General features: G+C 43.7%; 1 protein-coding gene across 8 annotated transcripts in view; it reads right to left on the minus strand.

The window, feature by feature from the left end:
- mcf2lb (mcf.2 cell line derived transforming sequence-like b) overlaps positions 1-16,709 on the minus strand; it is a 37,141-nt gene extending 20,432 nt beyond the window's left edge. For 3 of the 8 annotated variants that reach the window (XM_070975495.1, XM_070975493.1, XM_070975499.1), the window contains exons 1-2: positions 16,090-16,709; positions 1,904-1,987 (exon numbers count right to left, since the gene is read on the minus strand). In XM_070975495.1, the coding sequence (XP_070831596.1) occupies positions 1,904-1,987; positions 16,090-16,168 (163 nt within the window). In that variant the 5' untranslated portion in view covers positions 16,169-16,709. Of the gene's footprint in view, positions 1-1,903; positions 1,988-10,456; positions 10,642-11,195; positions 11,459-16,089 lie in introns of those variants that run through there. The other 5 variants (XM_070975496.1, XM_070975491.1, XM_070975500.1 and 2 more) reach the window with 3 other exon arrangements.

The following is a 16,709-nucleotide window of genomic DNA, read 5'->3' on the forward strand; positions in this document are numbered from 1 at the left end:
ACTGGAGGCTGTACAAAAACTCCCCTGCAACATCCATCATAACAGATGATATAGTCTCATAACCCTCCATTTTAAAACAGCCAAACAAACAAAAAAGCAAGTGCTTTGACTTAAATGTAATTTTCCAATCCAGATAAATTGCTTATTTTAGGATGGAGGATTTAGGAAAAGATGTGTCAATGTATAGAAAAATGGGAAAATAAGGCACGTTGCAAGTGCCAACAGTTCATTTAAAAATAAATGTTCAGGAAAACTGCCTCATTATCTCACACACCCATCCTACCATAAATACACTGAAGCCTGTGGTTTCAATGACAAGGATCACGCTTTAATTCATGACTAGACAAGCAACAGAGGTAAGCTTTGGAAAAACATCCTCAATAATCAATTTAAACTTTATGAGCTTTTCACAAAACTCAGCTGATCTGCTTCCTCTGGACTCTGCGGCCGTTATTTGATCAGATTTGACCAGCGGTGGCCTCACAACGGCCATCATTCAGATTTAAACACTGCTAAACCCTGATTGGTGCACAGAAGTTTGTGACAGTGCCTTTTTCCTGACAGAGCTCCGCCCACCTCAAACCAGTGAGAAGAGCACAGAGAAAAACACAAATACAGCAAGTATTTCATGTGAAAGAACTGAAACTGTTGGCAGAAGGTGTTTTAGACTCCATGATGGATTACACAACTATTACACATGTAAAGAAAGTGAAATAAAAAAATGACGAGAGAAAAAGAGATGAAACACATCACTTCTGCCATGTTTGCACACAGTGATTGGTGTTGACATCAATATCTCTCTCTCTCACACACACACACACACACACACACACACACACACACACACACACCCATGAACAGCTGCTCCGTCAGCGCATGTGACTTGAATATCAATCTGTCTGCCTTTTCTTCTCTCATCGCTATAGCAACAGCAAGTGCATGGTCATGGTTTCAACGTCTGCTCGGATCTTTGTCTGTGAAATGGTTCCCGACTCTGCTGCAGCCACAAGGTGACCCCTGACACACAGAGCGGGCAGCTTTCACAGCACTGTGGTGCATATATGTCACAATTATGACAAAAAAATAACATTTGTGGGGGTGAAAACATGATGTTTATCATGAGGTGGAGGCAGGAGGGGAAATACAAATAAGGTAACAGTACAACAAGGCGGTCTGTCTGGACCAAAACATCACAGACAGAGAAGAGGAAGGAGAGAGGTGACATTTGAATGGCAAATTATAGCTGCCAGGAGAAAATAGCTCACATCAACTGTGCAAATATCAAGTGGAGTCGTTAAAATACAAACGATTCCCAGGACAGCAGAGATAAGACAGACGATTGGCCGTGTGCTAATGAAGAGATGAACTGACAGACGGCAGACGAACTGAGGCAAAAGTGGCGCTCAGGAAAAAATAGAAACACAAATCCCCAAATGCCCAAATAGACAGACAGACAGACAGACAGACAGACAGACAGACAGACAGACAGACAGACAGACAGACAGACAGACAGACAGACAGACAGACAGACAGACAGACCTTACAGCCATGAGAAACATGAAGCTCTGGCCTCCTCAGCTCTTCATTACTTTTCTATGGTACGAGAGCTGTCATTCTTCTGCATGCAAAATATGAATTCTGTCGTCTCAGAACTAAATGAGAGCCTCTACAGCTGCATTCACAACACTGAATCATGATGCTGTACTTCAATGAAAAGCAGCTCAAGGCATGAAGAAAAACAAGTGGAAACTGAAAGAATGAGGAAAAGGGAGTGTCTCACAGTGATGGACACTATCCTGGTTTCAAACATAGACCGGTATGTCAACAGTAAAGAGAAATACTGGCTTTTTATCTTAGTCTGATTGTGTTTGCCAGTCATGAGGAAATAGAAACACAGCCTCACCTGAGAGGAAGGCAAACTGCCTCTTGAGGTCAGGGGTGATGTCAGCGGCACGAAGGGGGCTGCTGTCCAACTGCATGATCTCATCTGAAGAAAAGAGAGAAATGCAAATGTAACATCAGAGCTGAAGATGTGCAGTTTGGAGGAAGCCCGGAGGTAATTTCTCAAGTCTGTTCGATTATGAAGTTTCTCTAATTGCCATGTTTAAAACATTGGTTCCATGTTGCATTTATAGGCAACATAAAGAGCTGATTTTACATACACATTATAGAGAGACAGGATTATGACTTCCAAAAAAATACAACTATGGCTGTAACATTTCAAGCACATTAAGGTTAATGCTGATCACTGTGCCACTGGAGACCTGCTGTTGGATCCCCACAGATCTGTTCTGTTCATTAGGATTAAAATAATCAGATTTAAGGTTCATCACCTCAGTAGGAGATGGAGATTCTTGCTATACCAGGGATCAAACTGGAGGTTGGGCAGAAACTGGTCTAGCCAGCGACTTTTTGGCCAGACGGCTCTTTACCTTATGTACAGTGTGTCATTATATGCTGGATATTGTAACAGTAATGTGAATACAGGAAAAGACACGATATTTCCATTGTGGTCCGAGTGATAAGACAACCACAAATATGCATATTTACTCTGACACAATGAGTGCATAAGAGAAGTCTGTTACACTGAGTCACAGCTGTGTGTGCCAGCTGCTAGGCCTCCTGCATTCGCATTAAACGTATACAGTGTCTCTATGATATCCAGCGAATGCATTGATTTGCATTCAAGGAACTTTCAATACTACTCGTTGAATGAAAACTGGCCACAGCTCAGCTTGAACATGAGAGGTGTGCAGCAAAGGGCAAAACAGATCAATACAGAAAAACTGGCAAAGTGCAGCTCTTCTGCTGCAGGACTATAATGTTACTGTTTAGCTCTCACACACCCTCCATGTTTACATAACCTAAAAAGGTACATGTCCTATTATTTTACATTTTACAAGTGGAATATGGTTTCAGATTCACTGCTGGTGTGAGAATGTGTCTGTTTACATTTGTGGCATCTATACTTGATATTCATCCTTCCTAGAACAAACAAAATCAGCCACACGTTTTACTAACAGCCTCGTGTTATCTGTTTTAAAAGCAGACGTCATACCGAGACGCCGGAGGGAAATCAGGTCTGTGAGAAACTCCTGAGAGGTAAAGTCATTTTCAGTATCAATCCTTGAGGCATTCTGATCTGCAAACATTTGTGTTAAGATGTTTTCTGTGAGGGCAGCTCCACACTGGTGAGTCTCAGAACCTGGAAAATAATTGCTCAGTTCCTTGGTACCTCTGCCAAGTGGATGTTTAAAGATAGGTGCATATTTTATACCTAGTTCCAGCCATATTGGGCTCTGTAGGCGCCTGTGTCATTAAAGTTAAGAGGACACATCTCAGGACGGTCTGGATGTAGTTCAGAGTGAAGAAAAACACGAAGCTCTGATCTCTTCAGCTCTTTATTACTTTTCCATTTTCGACAAAAAAGCAATTCTAGCACACAGAGCCAGAGAGCTGCAGTTCTGCGATCTTAAAATCTACCATCCACAAAACTTTATATTGATACTGCACTTCATATATATGACAAGGAGGAGCATCTAGGGACCAGAAAAGCTCGAAGATCAAAGTGGCAGTCAAGGGTAATGTTGACTTTTCATCTTAGTCTGACTTTGTTTGCCCTGTCTTCCTGAGGCAAACCAGACAGAAGCACCACATCACTGTCACGCTGGGAAACGAGCAGCTCAATACAGGTCGATGTCTTTCTGGATCGAAAATAGTATCTTGTTTTATTATTTATAAAGCTCAAAACTGTTATTGATTAAAAGACGCTTGAAAAAACATTTAGGACAAGCAGTCAAAAATGTTCCCCATGCATTTTCATTTTTAACTGCCATGAGAAACAGTCCCCTTGCGTACAGCACAAAGACATTTCTAACCCCCTCATGCTGAGAAAGGTGGGAATTCAGTGGGCTTTTGCTCCTCCTACAGAGCTTTAAGAGTCAGTATAAAGGCAACAAGTGGAGACTCTAACTTCTTTTGTCTGATTGTTGAATTTGAATGTTAAAAAAAAAGACCGAAGACCCACACACGGCCCTAAATGAACGAGAATATCTAGAACTATACTGACAAGATATAGTAAATGAATACACACTGTCCGAGCTACTTTCCCTGTGTGGCATCATACTTACCCTGTGATGAGTCGTGACATCAGGCTCAAAACTCATCCACCTAGTCTGTCTTCACAGTCAGTCCATCTCAGAGTGTCACAAAAAATATCCATCATCATTATGTATGTCGTTCTCCTCTTAGTCCTGCATGCTATCCTGACCGTTTGCCTCTTTACGAGCACAGCCCCTTTACTTTGAACCCTCCTCTGACTCCAGGTTAAACAAACCAAGAAGGCTTGCTGTTTCTCTTTGTTTGGCGGTGAGACCTATCAGGTGACTTGGCCTGAGGGCATCAGTACACTGACATTCACTGCTTACTTCCTATCTCCTGCTCTCTCACACACACACACTGTTTGAGTACAGGATTCATTCAAGTGTGTCATCTTGGTCTGGCATTTTCAGCCTCCTGCCTCCTTTAAACCTTTTTCCTGTGAGACCAGCTGGTGCCATGCCTGTTGCATCAAAACAACATCGGTCAAAGGTTTGAGTTCATCAGGGAACTTAAAGGGCCATGCTGGTGTTTTTACATGTGTAAGCCCACTGACTCTTGTACACTACAATTCTCTTATCCTTCCTTTGCTGTGAGGCACCTTTTCGTATCACCTGACTCAGCTGATAATTACATTAATTTAGATGACATTCATTTCAAAGAGGCTTTCGTCTAAAGCAGGAAATAGCATCTAACAGCTGTGTGAAACGTAAATAAAACCAGAATGCAGACTCTTGCAAAAGAACTGTGTTTACTGACAGCAGTTTTATGAAGTGTTCCTGAGTCCATGTAGTAATCTCCTTCATACAATCATGTGTTCACAAAGTGGTGAACCTCTCTCCATCCTCACTTGTGAACGACAGTCTTTCCAGGATGCCCCTTTCAGACCCAATCATGATACTCTCACCTGTTACCAATGAACCTGTTTACCTGTGGAATGTTCCAAACAGGTGTTTTTGGAGCATTCCACATCTTTCCCAGTCCCAGCAGCAATTAAGCTGCTGTGCCAACTTGTTTGAAACGTGTTGCTGCATCACATTCAGAATAAGCATCCCAACTCTTTTGGAATCGGGCTTGTAAGAAGCTGATGAAGAAACCAGGCCTTTAACTTTATGATATCACCATGAGGAGAAGAGATGAGCACTGGGGGACTGAGCTCAGTGACATCAAAACACCTTTGCCAAGTTTTTGACATCACAAATGCGGCTGTTCACTGAAGCGGCATTTTAAATCTTGCAGGACAGCAGGAGACCTCAGAGGCTGGTACAGAGTTTGAGGTGGAATTCATTTACACTCACAGCTTTTTCCTCTGCTCCTCCACTGGCAATGCTCTTGTTTGTGATATGGCAAAGGTTGCACTAGTTCATCTATTATAAATGAAATGCTTACCTATAGAGGGTAAACATTACTGATCGCATCTCATGGACTGTGCCAGTTTTTGTAATACTTTTGTCTTGGGAAAATGATCTGACCTTAGAACCAAATCAGTTTTGCCTCTCTTATTCTTACCAGACCTAAAGAAAAGTACCTGCCTTCTCTTCTGTTGATTGAAAACCATTTCTGAAATCTGTACTGAACAGATATTGATTAGGGACAACTGGCTGAAATCTACAGATGATATCTGAGACGCCGCTTCCTTTTCCCCTTTCTTTTAATGTTACCTCAAGCACAGGTGTGCACACTTAACAGGAGTCAGGCAAGTGGAAATGAGACCAGATAAATGACCATACGTGTGATGTTTGTAACTTGGTAAAGCAGTGTCGCCATGTTGATAATGGCTACTCACTGCCTGAGGACACAAAGCTACAACTGTCTATCCATCTGCAGAGTGCTCACAGGCACTCACACACTCCTCGTGGAATCAAGTTCACACAGAAACCTCCATCAGTTTCCTCTTTCTGACCCAGCCTCTCTCAACCAGCCACACCTTGCCCCCAGCAACTCCCACACATATCAAATCAAGCCAAAACCCCCAACCCACTTTGTTTGCAGGAAAAGGCTATTCTGTTACTGAAAAATCCCCTCATGGAAGATCTGAGTTTCAGTCACTTTTTCCTCCACCATCTCTCCTCCTTTTTTCCTAGTAGTTTCATTACTTCCTTCCAAGCTGCCACCGACCGTTCACGGATACTATACAATCAATAACAGGCCCTCTGGCCATTACAATGAGAGAAGAAGAGACGGTTTCAGATACTACAGCATTTCTCACCACAGAGAGCATAAAGTGAAACCACTCATTTCAGACCTATACGTATCGATGATGTCACAAAGATCTTACAAAAGACAGAGAAATACGTGTAAAAGTACATATACAGGCCACACTGTCCCAACAGGAAAACAAGAATTATGAAGCTCACTGAAAATAATGGCTCATATTGCTTTTGATGTTTATTTTACTCATATTTGTTTGCATTGTATTGCGTGGTGGATAATTAAAAGATACCAGATATTTCCGTTTTAATGTTGCATTAAAATGAAAATCTGATCTTTCCCTGATATGCAAACTAATATACGATAGGTGAATCAAAGTGCTTTTTCTGCTGTTTACTGACAAAGCAGCTCTGCTAATGAGAAAATACACATCCCATTGTTCCAACAGTCCCTACGCACATACACATAAACAAGCACATACACACCACCGGCTGGTTGAAGCGCTAATGTTCTTTAAAAGGCTTAACAATGGGGATTAGCGTCCACTCACGCTCACGTTTGTTGGTGACGAGTCAAACATTAGTGGGTCAGAGTCACACACCTGGACTGCCTGCCACTACTGACACAGATTAAAGAGGACTAGGGCTGAAGCCTGAAACCCTGATTCACTGGGCCAGAAAGAGAGGAATGAAACAGATCTACAATCTATGGAACAAGCTGCTTATTAGCTTGTTAATGATTTAAAAATAACTCCTTCACTCAATGTTTCTTTCCTGTCCTATGGTGGTCTCTCACAAGACACCTGACAGTTCAGAGTTGGGGGGAGAAGGGCAGGGTGGACACCCACAAACAGAGATATGGGGGGAGGGCAACAAATGGGGATAAGGGGCTTACAGTCATGGTCATGGAGGAGGAGCGACACAGACAAAGTAAAGCACTGAAAAGGGCTGAGCAGTGACAGATGAGTCCATAATATCAGGGAGGAGGCAGAGGGGTGAGGGTTGACAGGAGGGTTAAAAAAAGGCAGTATTTAATGTGTTTAACATTAATAAGTGTGCTGCTCTGCCAGGTCTTAAATCGTGCAATAAAGAAATAGGAATATGGTTTGTGATCAGCAAAAAAATTTACAGAGTTTATGTTTTCTTTCTCTGTATCGAGTAGATTTTAGAAGTGAAACTGCACAGGAAATGAACTCAGAAGTACAGTGTTTTTCCAATCCTAACACAATGTAAGAGCAAATGTGGAGGGCCAGGCGAACTCAACGATAATGGAACCAAACTGTGGTTATTATGATGCAGGGGTAACTAACCAGATAAACAAAAACTGTTAATACAGTAATGGTGAAAGAAAGACTGTGAGAAAGGAATAGTCATTTTGTGATATGTGCACGAACAAGGTAATAAAGCATGATCAAACATGTGACACCTACCACACAGCCAGTGACAGCAGCGAGAAAATCTGTAGTATCTTTGCACCTCCTCCAGAGAGATGCGTACATGACCTCCACTCTCCTCCACTGGCCACAAACACACATCCAATGCTCCCTCTATCTGTTCCTCTTCAGTGTGATCATCCACCTCTTCTCCTGTCTCCGCTTCTCTGGTCTCCACTGACCCCGAATCAACCTCCATCTCACCTTCCTCTTGAGTTTGACTCCCTCCATCTCCCCCAGGACTCCCCTGTCTTTGCTCCTGACTTGTAAACAGAGAATCTCCGTGTTCTGTCCTCACAAACCAGTCCAGCTCCTCTGTATCTGGATGTTCCCCTGAGCCTACACTCACCCGTCCTGCTAAACTCAGCTCTGAGTCCATGTAAAACCCAGAGCCCAAATCAACATCCTTCTCCATCAAGAAGCCTGTATCCGTCATCTCCTCTCCTCCCATCCCGCTGTCCCAGTCTTCTTCTTGTTCACTGCCCTTCTTCTGCAACACGTGGTCCATGCAGCTTTACAAAAGGTATCACCGTAACGATTTCCTTCTCATCCTGACTTCACCTGTCAGCAGGCCCCTCGCTCTCTTTTAGGCTGCAGGTGCTCTACAGCCTGGAGGACGTCACTCAGTAACTGTGAGGACTTCCTATTGCAACCTCAGGTTACCGTCCCCGTAGACAAAAGCTACAGTGTAGCACTCTACTCCACCCTCCCTGCTCACCCAGCTGCCCCTATCCCTCCCCTAAAAGGACAATTACCTGACCCCTCCCGGTTGAATAGCACTACCTCCAACCTGCTAATGTATGACTTAGTCTGACCTCTGAAAGGGATCCAGTTCTGACACTGTGAGACTAGAAACAGAAATAAAGTCATACATGCGAAGTTATGTCATGCCACGTTGTATTGCAGTAGTTATGTAGGAACTGCAGCTCCCAGCCCTTTGCCCAGCGCTCATTTACCTAGACCAACAAAGCTCTGGCTCCTCGTCCGCCTTATCTCAGGAGATGTGGACCAAAAGTACAAAGCCTCCATTCTGACCAGCCCATTCAAACACTGCCTGCATCACCATTTAACCATTCACAGGCTATATCCATTCAAAGCCCCTATTCTTGTTTACACCACTCAAAAGACCCCATTCTTACAAACTTACTGAAAGACTCAATTCTAAGGAGACCTCTCAAAGAGAGACACTGTTTCTTAACAGAATGTGGCAATTTAGATTCCATTTCAATGAGTTGGATAAAAGATATAACTCAGCCAAAACAAGCTAACAGACACCATTCTGTCTTGAGCCATTGTCTACTAATACAAGTTTAGTGTGTTAAGAGGTTTGGCCAAGAGATGTTGATTGTGTGTGTACATGTATGCTTGCATGTGTGTCTGTGCATGGGTATGAAGGCCAGCATATCATGCTGTGGGTGTTGTGCATGGGTGGGGCGTCGTTGTTTGCTTTATGACCATGAGCACGCACGGGGTTATCAGTGTCATAAACCTTGAGAGTTAAACACCAGAGCCACTAGGTCGCAGAAGTGCACAGCTCAGTGAGCAAGAGGGTCAAACAAAGGGACAGAGCGTGGATCAACTCACCATCTGAGACTAATTTAGAGACACTGAGTTTTCACCAAAAGCCAAAGAGTGAATACATTTTTCCTCTAACTCAGATGTATCCAATAGAAATTGAGTCTTGGTCAGCACAAAATGCCTTAAAAAGAAATAAATGATTGCACGACATGGCTCTTTTATTGCTTTCCTTGGTTTCTTTGCCCAGTTAAAGGGCAAATCCACCATTTCTACTCAAAGTTTATTCACCTGTACTGTGTAGCACTGTTGCATGAGTGAAAAAGCTAGATGGAGCCTTTTGTGGCTTTGCGAAATTTACTAAATTACCTCAAGTGATGTTACCTGAGTTTACATCAGTTAGGTTTGAAGACTACAAGCTTGAAAATGAAAAATATGTGGAAGTGTGCAATTAGAAAGATGTTACCACCTTCCTCATCTTTGCTTGAGGCTCGAGGCTCGAGGCTCGAGGGCACCTTCGGGTAGTATAACACACAGGAATCTTAGACAGAGCTGTCAGCAATGCATTGTGGGTAATGTAGGCACTAGGTTTTGACAGGGAGAATGTTTGGAATAAAAAACATGGCATGTCTGACAGTGCTGTCGCAGGTGGAATATCCTGCAGTTATGATGTGAGTAACCTACAAATGTCAGCACGCACACTAAAACTATTCTGAAAACAGGTCAAACAGATCTCTTCTTTCTCAGATTTACATACAGTATCTGTGCTCTGTGGCCTCAGCCGATAAAACCAAACAACTGTCAGAACAGCAACATAGTTCCTGTCTTGTATGACTTCACCTCATGGCTAATGACTTAAACAGAGCTGGCAAGAAAAAAAGATGTTCCCTGGAACCGCACTGCTCAAAGTACAGACAAACAAAACACAGGAACAACATGAACATATGTCTAGTCCATGTGTGCCAGCACATATATACCTACTGCACATATATGTAGACACACACACACACACACACACACACATACATACGAGCCATAACTTATAGGCACGGCAGTAGCTTTGAACAGGCAGCGACATTCATCCAGGGACAGGACAAACAGAAATATCTCAGGACGACCTTGCAGAGCGATGAGGCTGCCACACAAAAGCTTACACATACACATATAGACACAAAGTCAGCTTTTAGACAGAGAAAAATACACAAGTATCCCTTAACACAAAGAGAGACAAAAATACCATCCATACATCTCGGGACTCACGTGGCTTAAGTGGAACCATTGGCATCCCACTATCCCACTGTGACGCTCTCCACCTGGCTTTCCTCACCATGCTTCTGTCCCTGCGTGTTACAACAACCTGGGAAAGTCCTTTTCTATGCAGTGGCACAGACCAAGGTCTCAAAGTGGCAGCAGCCTGGCTGAAAGGACACCAACTTGAAAACTCAGCAGCTTTAATCAGCAGTTCCCACTCCTTTGCACCAGCTCGTCTGCTGGTAAGGTGCTGTGCACAGCAATTTCTGCATTTGCTGAAGAATCTGTTACTGCAACGGAAAAATATCAGTGCAGCTGCTGAGATCTGTATGTTGGAAAATGAGGCATCTGTTTAAGCTGCGCAGTCACGCACTCGCACAGACACAAACTGTTGTACACAAAGACACAGAAACAGCCCAGCGTGGAGCAAGGGAAGCCCACAGGAAACACTGTGTGTGGGGCTCTGGGCATGATGCCCTGCGCAACACACACACACACATACACACACACACACACACACACACACACACACACACACACACACACACACACACACACACACACACACACACACACACACACACACACAAAAGAATGTAGTCATATAAACTCTGGAAAGTTGCACATAAGCATGCTGAGTGCCTATCGAAACACTCATTCATACACACACACACACACACACACACACACACACACACACACACACACACACACACGCACACAGTCTCTTTTCCTCTTTTGGTCTTACCATCCCAGTCTCTCCAGGAGTTCTTGCGGCTTCCAGGGTTGAAAGGGAAAGGAGATCCAGAGATGTCCAGGTTCTGGATCAGATGACTGAGCCGGTTCATAAGGCGGTAGGATGCCTCGCCACCCTCCCGCAGAAACTCATGCAGAGACATGAGAGCCGGCTGCTGGTCTCACACACTCAAACAAACTCTGTCATCCAGAGAGACCCCTCACTGCACCTGCAAAGCTCCGCTGCACACTCTAATAGACTCCAAATCTCAGCCCCGAAATGCAGGCATGGGAAAGATCCTCTTTGCTGTAATGTGGATGATCACTCGGAATCAAGAAGACATGTTCTCATACGCATCCTTTGAGGAGATGTCTGTACTGGCTACACACAAGACAAGCCCGGTGTCCTCTGCAGAGCCACATTGGGGACTCGAGGAAACAGCACAGCGCAAAGCCGGCAGAACCAAAAAAAGCTGAGTCACTGTCTGCACAACCTCTGAAACAAACACTGGAGGTGAGAATGGGCCCAACTCTGCTCTGCACAAACACTCACACACTGATGCACATGCATACCGCGTCGCGAGCACTGCTATTGACAGCTCAGGGTATAGGTTTCAAAGCAAGGATGAGAGGGGAGGAGGGTGGAGGGGAGCAGAGGGCAGCCGGTAGAGCACAAATCCCCTTCTGCTGCTCAGGCTAATTATATTCCTCCACTCCTCAACTAATCTGCCTTTTCTTTCTCCTCTTTCTACCTCTCCAGATTCTTTCATGCATTCATTCTGGGTAACCAGGAAAGAATGCAAAAAGCGTGAAAACTGCAATATTCAAATATACTTTAACACTAAAACTTTGTTCTGGACATAGATGGCTCTGGGTGTGTTGTTGCACAGTATGTGATCAGTAACTGGTGGAGAGGCATACACAGAGGGTCGTCTTTGATGGGAGAGAGGAGGAGGTTTCTGGAAAGCTTTTAAATGCGTGTGTTTATGTGAGTGTGTGTTTTGGTTGTGTTTGTGTGGTTAAAGCTGGCAAGCAAAAGGCAGCTTGCAGTTTATAGGCTTAGAATAGAGATGAGAGAGGTGCTGCGTTCACACACATACTGATGAGACGACTGCAGGAGGATGTGACACAAAACATCAGCTATCTACCCATAACCCTCCATCTCGGCATCACTTACCTATTATGTGTTACATCTACAGCCTTTATCACTGTTTGCTCCCACACTGACTGCGCTAACCCTACCTGCACATGTGGACACCTATATACACACACCCACAAAAGTTCATACAATCTGCCTGTCCTGTCTTCCCTACAATTCCAATGCAGTGGAAATCGACAACCAGAGACTGATAAAACAACAGGACAAAGTTTACAGGTATGATTTACAATTACACTGCAAACAGGCTGATGTTTAACATGTGTAACGTCCACCACGTTCACTATCTTAATAGAGTGTTTGCATGCTAACATTTGCTAATTAGAAGTAAACTGAAAGCACAGCTGAGGCTGACAGGCTTTAGTTTTGCAGGTATTTGATCATTAGCCAAAGTAGGGAGCAGATTAAAATTTTGACCTGATGATGGTGCTGGATGAAAAGTTAATGGATCACCACAGTTGTCACAATTCATCCTGAGAGGGAACATGACCGTCTAAATTCATGGAAATCTGTCTGTAAGTGAATTACATGTCATCAGAATAAACTGTGAAAGCTGTATTATTGCAACACACTCCTTGGCCCTGGCTACTTGCGTCTCTCTGCTGACAGCTGACTAGCTGGAGACTAATAGTGACCTGCTGCATCCATCTGGCCATGCACCTGCTCCGCCTTTAAGGATGAACCGCACAGCTCACTTAAGCAGTTGAATGAACCCCTGACCTTGAGTTAAAAAGGAACGTGACGCACATTATGTTACCAAAAAAGTCTAAAGTATATCTGGCTTATAAGCAATCTTCCTTGTGCTTTCCATCCAAGCAATACAACAGAGGAGCAGTTGATCTGAGCAGCAAGCTCAGCTCCTGCCGGGCTCGGCGGCAAACACATCACTAGACAGTCTCTCTCTCTCACACACAAGCAGAGAGGTGTGAATACATACAAGTCACACACACACAAAAACTTCCAACTGCAACATAATCTGTCACTATTATTGCAAAATAAATAAAGCAGCCCCCCGCCAAGCATCACTGGCTGCAGATGAACACATTCCTGCTGGAAAAGCTGAGACCTGTGAGTCACTGGACTGGATGTGTCCCTTTAAATCAACTGGAAGTAGGTCAAATGCCCAGTTAGAGAGTGGAGGAGAGGCTGTCTGTGATCATGGCTGCAAGTAAAAATTATTTTCTTGACTGATTAATCTGCTGTTGTTTTTCTTTCAGGATACTAGAGCTTAATGTACATCGTATGTTTTCGGCCATGCTGAGCGTGTGGCTCTAGCGATGCTGGTCAGTCATCCACCACTTTGCACCAGACTGAAATAACTCAGCATCTATTAGATCGATTACCATGATATTTTGTACAAGTATTCATGGTTCCCAGAGGATGAAGCACACAGATGTTGGTGATCCCCTGACCTTTGCCAGTAGTGAAACCAGCCTGTAAAGTTTTTCACCTGTTAGTCCATAGTTTGACATACATCTACTGGATGAACTGGACTTAATACAGACATTTATGGTTCCCAGATGATCAGCCTATGACTGACCTTTCCTTTAGGGTCACCATGAAGTTCACATTTATGCTTTTGAGTAAAATATCTCAGCAACTCTCAGACGGATTTGGTGCTCAAATCATGTCCCCTTCAATATGAATTACAGTAACTTTGGTGATACATTTAATTTTCATCTAGTACTATCATCAGGTCAGTTGTGAAATACAGGTTTGTGAGCAAATAGATGAAAAAATGTCATTGCCTTCAGCCTCAAATGTGTTTCATGTTTAATGCTGATTCACAAAAGGTGGTAAATAATATTCTTGCTGCTCTGTCTGACCAGTAGTCCAAAACCAAAGTTATTTATTTAAATAGACTGAAGAAATGCAGATTTTGTCTGAGCACAGATAAGATGTGATAAACAGCTCTGCCCACTCACTGCTGACTGCTGAGATGGGTGGATTGAATTTATTAAAAAAGGAAAATACACTCTTCCTTCTTTGATTTTACATCGGTTTAAAGATACTGCATATGGACTCATGTTTATAGCACAGCACAGGCAGAAACCAGGAGCTGATACAGAGGCAAGGTATGTTTGCAGGTTGCTCTCTGGGGGAGAGGGAAAACGACAGGGGTTTGTTTTCTACGTTTTACAACACGACACCGCCTTTTCAGCTAAGGAGAAGCGAGCAGTTTGCCAGATTAGACAATGCAAAATCCTTTTCATCCTCAGTTGACTTTGTTTCTCCTGAATCTCTCTTTCCCTCACTCTCCCTTCCTCTCTGCTGTCTTCTGTGATCAGTGTCAGTGTCTTTCCTCTGAGCCGATTACTGCTCTCATCCTACTGCCACAGCACATTCCCGTCACATTTCCTCATAAATAGAGTGCTAGCGATGATGGCATGTTAAGTATAATGTCACACACTTAATGGCTGCACATGTAGAAAGACAATTTCTCATTTAGTTTTCATCATTTTGGAGCAGAGCTCATAATTCTCCTTCAGAGCTGTAGTTTGTTCAGTTTTTTTCCTCTAGCTTGGGCATAGCCATGGCCCCTCCTTGCTCAAGTCCACCCACTCACTACTCTCACTATCTCTGGTGCTAAGGAGCAGAACATGCAACTAGAGCACAGTGTGTTGTATTAATGATTGCAAAGAACCTCGCCATCATAGAAGCCTCAAAAATCATGCAGTGTTTTTCACTGTATAGGCAAATATTAGACACTGTTGCTTCTCCCTCTGCATTGATATTGTAGCTGTACATACACACACACACTGGCAACAAATGCAGCTAAAAAGAAATATGATCTGAAAACTACAATGCAACATGACAACATGAGCAGCTGTGGCTCCTCTGAATGAGCTTAGCATCACTGACCCCCAATGAAACAATATCAACACGACATAAAATGAATGGTGTGCTGTGCAAGAGTATGTGCATGTGTGTGTGCATTCATGCTTGTGAGAGTAGCTGTGTGCTGGCAGTGGGTGGATTAAGAGAGATCTCTATAAATGGATCAAACGTCAAGAGAAGGAGACATCAGAAATATAATTCGATCAATCACTTTAGTGACATTAGTCTGATAGAGGAGAGAAATCTGTCCTTCAATCAGTGACGATAAATCATGAGCAGCAACATCAGGACATCACATCTTAGGTCTGGAAAAAGGATTCTCATGTCAGCTAAAAAAGGCCTCAAAATAGCTGTCTCTTCCATGACTGCGCAATGAATTTGCACTGCAATCGGAAACGAAGAGCCTAAAATATTTCCACACAAAAGACAATATATCAGGAACCTGATAGCAAATTCTAAGAAGTGATGTGACATGTTGGGAGTCCAAGATATCTATATCTATATCTATATCTATATCTATATCTATATCTATATCTATATCTATATCTATATCTAAAGTCTGGCTGCGTTACAGATAACTTCAACTTATGACCTACTTTTTGTCTTACTGGATCAAACAATATGAGTCAACATCACATTTTCCATGACAAGTACACTATGAACTCTATGCCTCCTCCAGGTATTGGCTTACTTGCTACAAACATCTACATACCTTGAGGCAGAAATGACACCTTTTATTTGTTCTAAATTCAACCAAGCAATACAATACATGCAATACTCTCTCTTATTGTTGTTGTTGTGTACAGATTAGTATTTCATCTATATCCGTCTTTCAGACAAACATGCACAATGCTCTGAAATCAACAATACAATGAGGACTGTAGCTGGTGTTGAGTGTGTTGTTGTCACCCACCTATGCTTTGGGTGACTGTCCTCAGTCTTTCCAGCAGCTCCCCCAGAGCCATCTCCTCTGTCTTCATCCACAGGATCATCCTCCAGAGGGACAGTGGAAGACCAGCTGCCCAGCCAACAGACACTTTTGCAGAAAGAAGAGACAGCTTGCCTGCTTTTTGCTGAACGGTGCTTCGGAGAGCGGATGAACAGGATGGGAGAGGGGGACTGTTGCAGTGGCAAGCCCAGCCGAGCAGAAGGGAAGAGGGGGATGCAGGAGGGTAAATTATCCCAGGATGTGACTGCCTGACTGCTGTCTTGTGCAACACACGGATGCTTAAGGAAAGAGATCTGGGCGAGAGAGGCTGTGTGCAGCTTGGAAGTGCTGGGATGCTTGTGATAAATGGATGCTTTCGAGGATGGAGAGGATGCTGCAGAGGTGGATGAAGGAATGATGCCGATGAAGCTGCTATGGCTGTGACAGCCCCAGCTGCACTGACGGGTCCTCAGCAGAGGGATGCAGAGCACAGGATGCCGGCGATGGAGATGGGGAGGAGATGGAGCAGGACGCAGCCTCATTCGCGCATGCATGCTTCAGCCTCAGCACACATGATGGTGCAAACCTGTGCAGACCTGGCAGAC

Source organism: Chaetodon trifascialis, chromosome 12 (genome assembly GCF_039877785.1).
Source record: "Chaetodon trifascialis isolate fChaTrf1 chromosome 12, fChaTrf1.hap1, whole genome shotgun sequence".
Lineage (NCBI taxonomy): Eukaryota > Metazoa > Chordata > Actinopteri > Chaetodontiformes > Chaetodontidae > Chaetodon > Chaetodon trifascialis.